General features: G+C 29.9%; 1 protein-coding gene across 1 annotated transcript in view; it reads right to left on the bottom strand.

The window, feature by feature from the left end:
* Positions 1-4,077, bottom strand: part of LOC106685182 (kazrin) — a gene marked incomplete at its 5' end in the record, with an annotated part of 86,232 nt that overhangs the window by 13,455 nt on the left and 68,700 nt on the right. The window contains 1 exon segment of the mRNA XM_014427737.1: positions 2,370-2,499. Within this exon segment, the coding sequence (XP_014283223.1) occupies positions 2,370-2,499 (130 nt within the window).

Genomic DNA, 4,077 nt, shown 5'->3' with positions numbered 1-4,077 from the left:
CAACCTAATGTATTTAGGCAGCATAGATGAATAAATAAAGTATTTCTCTCTCTAGCACTTTGTAATAAGGGGGTATCCTCTCAGTTGTGTTCCATGTTGATCCTCATTTTATTATTTACATACTTCTTCCCTTTTAACATATTTTTATTTAGTAAAACATTGATTTTTTGTTGTAAGTTAAATTAATTAGAAATTAATTATAGTGAAACTATATTACGTTTTAAAAAGCCATAAGCAAAAGGTTTTTAATCTGGGAGAGGTGTAGCCTTAGGCATTTTGGTTATATTGAGAAATATTTTTTCAGTTTTGCTCTCCTTTCCTCGCAAGATAAGACTAAGTATTTCCCTCACCATTACACTCCTTACTTGACATTTGTTTTCTATTTGATCACTTTGCTCACCAGAACATCTCCTATGTTTCTTATTTTAAATCATAAACCCAGGCAAGAAGATCCTAAGACTTTTACAAAATCTGGATTCTTCAACCTTTGATGGAAGAGCTACAATTTACAATTTGAAATTGCATTTAAAGTAATCGTAAAGATTATAGTCATTATCACATCCAATTATTTAAAAAAATAGAGCATATCGCCAAACATGAGATAAATGCTCACAGGACACCTCTAAGGGTACAAAAGTAGGATATACTGGCGGGTTAAGTCCAATTTTGCTGGAGAGCCTCCTGATAAACTATATTTTGGATCCATACTCCAGAAAAACAAACTCTTGGATCCCTTGACATGCTGAGTTCTGTGCAGAATTTAATGATAAAGGAAAATAACTTGATTGTAACACTACAAAGGTCATCTTCAGGAGTTATACAGGTGTTCAAGTCAGATTATCAATTAACAATTATTTAATTGATTTGAATTTTTGACAAATAAAATAAAAATTAAATCAAATTTTACTATAACTACCTTTTGTCTCATATTTGAGAAAAGGATTCTTAGGCATATTTATAGTCCACTAAGAGAGAACACAACCAAATATACTGTTTTTTAAAGTAATCAGATATTAAAAACATAAAGCTTGGTTTGGTTGTAATGGGCGAGCCATATGGCTAGAATGGATGCTCATGTGATTTAAAGAAAATTTCTCAATGAGGAATCACCGAACACAATCAAGAGGATGCCCCAAATTACAACGGCTGATGGTGTAAAAGAAGATTTGATGAACCTGTTTTGTTTTCGAACCTGGACAACTGCACTTAATACTTTTTTTTCACAAAAATTTTTTAAATTTATTATATTCCTACTTATTATCACTATATTACACAAATTACCTTATGTTACTGCTATTATTTTCTTAATTGTTTTTTATGCTACTTTTTAATATTTTCATGGTTGTTATCTTGATTTGAAATTAGCCCTGAAATCTAGTCCGAAATGTCGGAACTTGATAAGAAATAAGTTTCGCTCTTTTTGTTCTTCACTTCACTGACCACATCCCTGACCATTTAAAGATCTTTTACAAAATCTGATGATAACATTGGATAACTATAAAAACAAATTATATAAAATAAAAGGAAGATTTTATTTAGAATAAATGTGAAAAGTGTTCTCCCTTAACACATATACATAAGGCAGAGCTCCTTCACAAGCCATCTAATACCTTATGTTTCTAATCAAAAAATATCTGATGCTTTTAACAGATAGAAAATTTCTCGCCCCTTTCAATTGTATAATCAATTTTCATGGTAGATCACTTTCAGTAGACTCATAAATCCTATGTTAAATCATAATACAATAAACTTTCTTTCCATTGAAATTTCAAGATACCAAGCTCAATCAGACTATGATTGTAATACATGTCTTCAATTCATAATTGTAAAATAAATTCAAATTTGTAATTATAACTTGGATTGCATATTTTTGATTTTGAGAACTTTTATCAATACATTAAAAGCACTCTAAATAAGGTTAGTAATGCTGAACAGTATCCCTGAAAAAAATAATAAAATAAAATAATTAGAGGCAGTAAATATGCAATTATTTTTAAATTAATTGTTGAATTAATGATTAAAAATTAACAAATTCATCAATGGATAGTTTAGTTAATTTAAAAGTAATACTGAAATATGAGAATAATCAGGAAATGCTATGTAATTAGAAATATTAAATATTGAGACATAGTTGATAGTCAAAATTCATATTTTTAGATGTAGGTTTATCGCAACTAATTTATATCTGATTCTGCTATCTTTAGTATCTACTTGATTATATTTTACTATAAACTATACTTAACTATCATACTACAAAGCTGTAATTAAAATAAGATTTACTGCCTCTGATGAAATGACATGAGAAAAAGATAACTCAAATTGAAATGAAAAAAAAAATAAATAAAAAAAAAGAAGCATGAAATATCTACCCTGAAGGCCGGTCGCCTCTCCTTGTCCGGAGACTGTTCCTGGATGGGCGGTGGCGGGAGTGCCCTGTTTTGGATCCTGCCAACAGAGGGAGGGCGTCTCCCTGCTCTCAACCCACCCTCTAAACTGTTCCTTCACAGCCCGTAACATATATTCAATTCCATTTCAATGCTCTTTTTTGTTTTAAATCTTATTTTAATCATTTATTTACTAATCTTTTTTTTTTTTTTTTGTAGGCAGAGCCTTCTGGGGTTAGCAGGGTGTCAGGCAAAGGGATACATCCAATCATCACTGCTGCCAACTTTTCATTATAGCATATTAATAAAACCCCTCTGTAGTGGACAATCATTATTACTGCAACATTGCAGAGACAGACCTTCAAAGAGGTTATGAAAATTTATACAAATCAAACTATTTTTATTGATAATTTTTAAAATATCAGGCTATACTTAAGCACCTTCCATTATCGTTAATTCGTTTAACCTATAAAATTAATTTTATTTCTAATTATTCTTAATAACCCTTTTTATTTTCATGAAATATGTTAGATCTAAGTTAAAAAATCATAATAAAAAAATTAAAGTGTTCCAAAAAAAAAAATTAACTAGTGAAGCTATGATTACTCCGAAAAAAAATTGAAAAATTTCTTTTTTCCGAATAGTTTTTTAGTGTCAACCAACCGGTAAATTCATTTACATACAAATAACAAAATTTTACTACGATTGCTTGGATCTTGAATTCCTTACAATCATAGACTAGTATACAAAAACATACCTCTCAATTTTCAAACATACCCAAAGTGGCAACCTGGGTGTGTTGACTTTTATTTTGTGACAGTCTGACGGAAACCTGACCCTTCCAAGCTTGGTTAAAATATAAGGACAAGATGATTATGGGTGCGATCAGTTGGGTGAAGAACACAAATAAGTAAAAAACTTACTTAATAGTGGCAACGTTTCTGCCAGAATTTCAGGCCTAAGAACAAAAAACTAGATAACAACTGTAATGAATAAGAGAAACTACAAAATGATTAGAAAATAAGAAAAAACTAACATTATAGATACAAATTAGTATTGAAAGACATGCATTGTCTAAGTATTATACATATTTAGACTATACATGTCTTTTAACACTATTTTGTATCTGTAATGTTAGTTGTTTCCTTATTTTCCAATCATACTTTAATTCCTTCGAGTCATTATGGTTTTTATCTGGTTTTTTGTTGTTAGTCCCGATAAAGGTATGAAATTCTGGCCAAAACATTGCCACTAGTGAATAAGTTTTTACTTATTTGTTTTCTGCACTGACCACACCCCAATCATCTTCTCCTCATATATATCCATTGTCAACCATCTACTAATCATCATGGTTAAAATATGTTAGTAACCTATAGATAAATCCAAACCCCTATGTCAGAAATGACCAGACAGGAGGTAACCAAAAAAATACTATCATTATGGCAACGATCATATAATTAACTCCATGACAGTGTCTGCGACATTTGCTACTATGGTTGTAAGCTATCATAATGGAAACAGCCCTAACTTTAATATACAATAGGAATCAGTAATAATCTGATATATGAAAAGAATTAAACTCATAAACATATAGATCTGATAATTAGCAGTATGATGAAAAGTGTGCAGCAGTGATGAATAAATCATTTTATATAAGAAAATCATAATTTTCTTTCATATCATACAAAAAAAA

The sequence above is a fragment of the Halyomorpha halys genome, unplaced genomic scaffold (assembly GCF_000696795.3).
Source record: "Halyomorpha halys isolate HHAL.00 unplaced genomic scaffold, Hhal_1.1 Scaffold668.1, whole genome shotgun sequence".
In the NCBI taxonomy this organism is placed as follows: Eukaryota; Metazoa; Arthropoda; class Insecta; order Hemiptera; family Pentatomidae; genus Halyomorpha; species Halyomorpha halys.
Note: the sequence above shows the minus strand (reverse complement) of the source record. Positions and strands in the feature narration are given on the sequence as shown.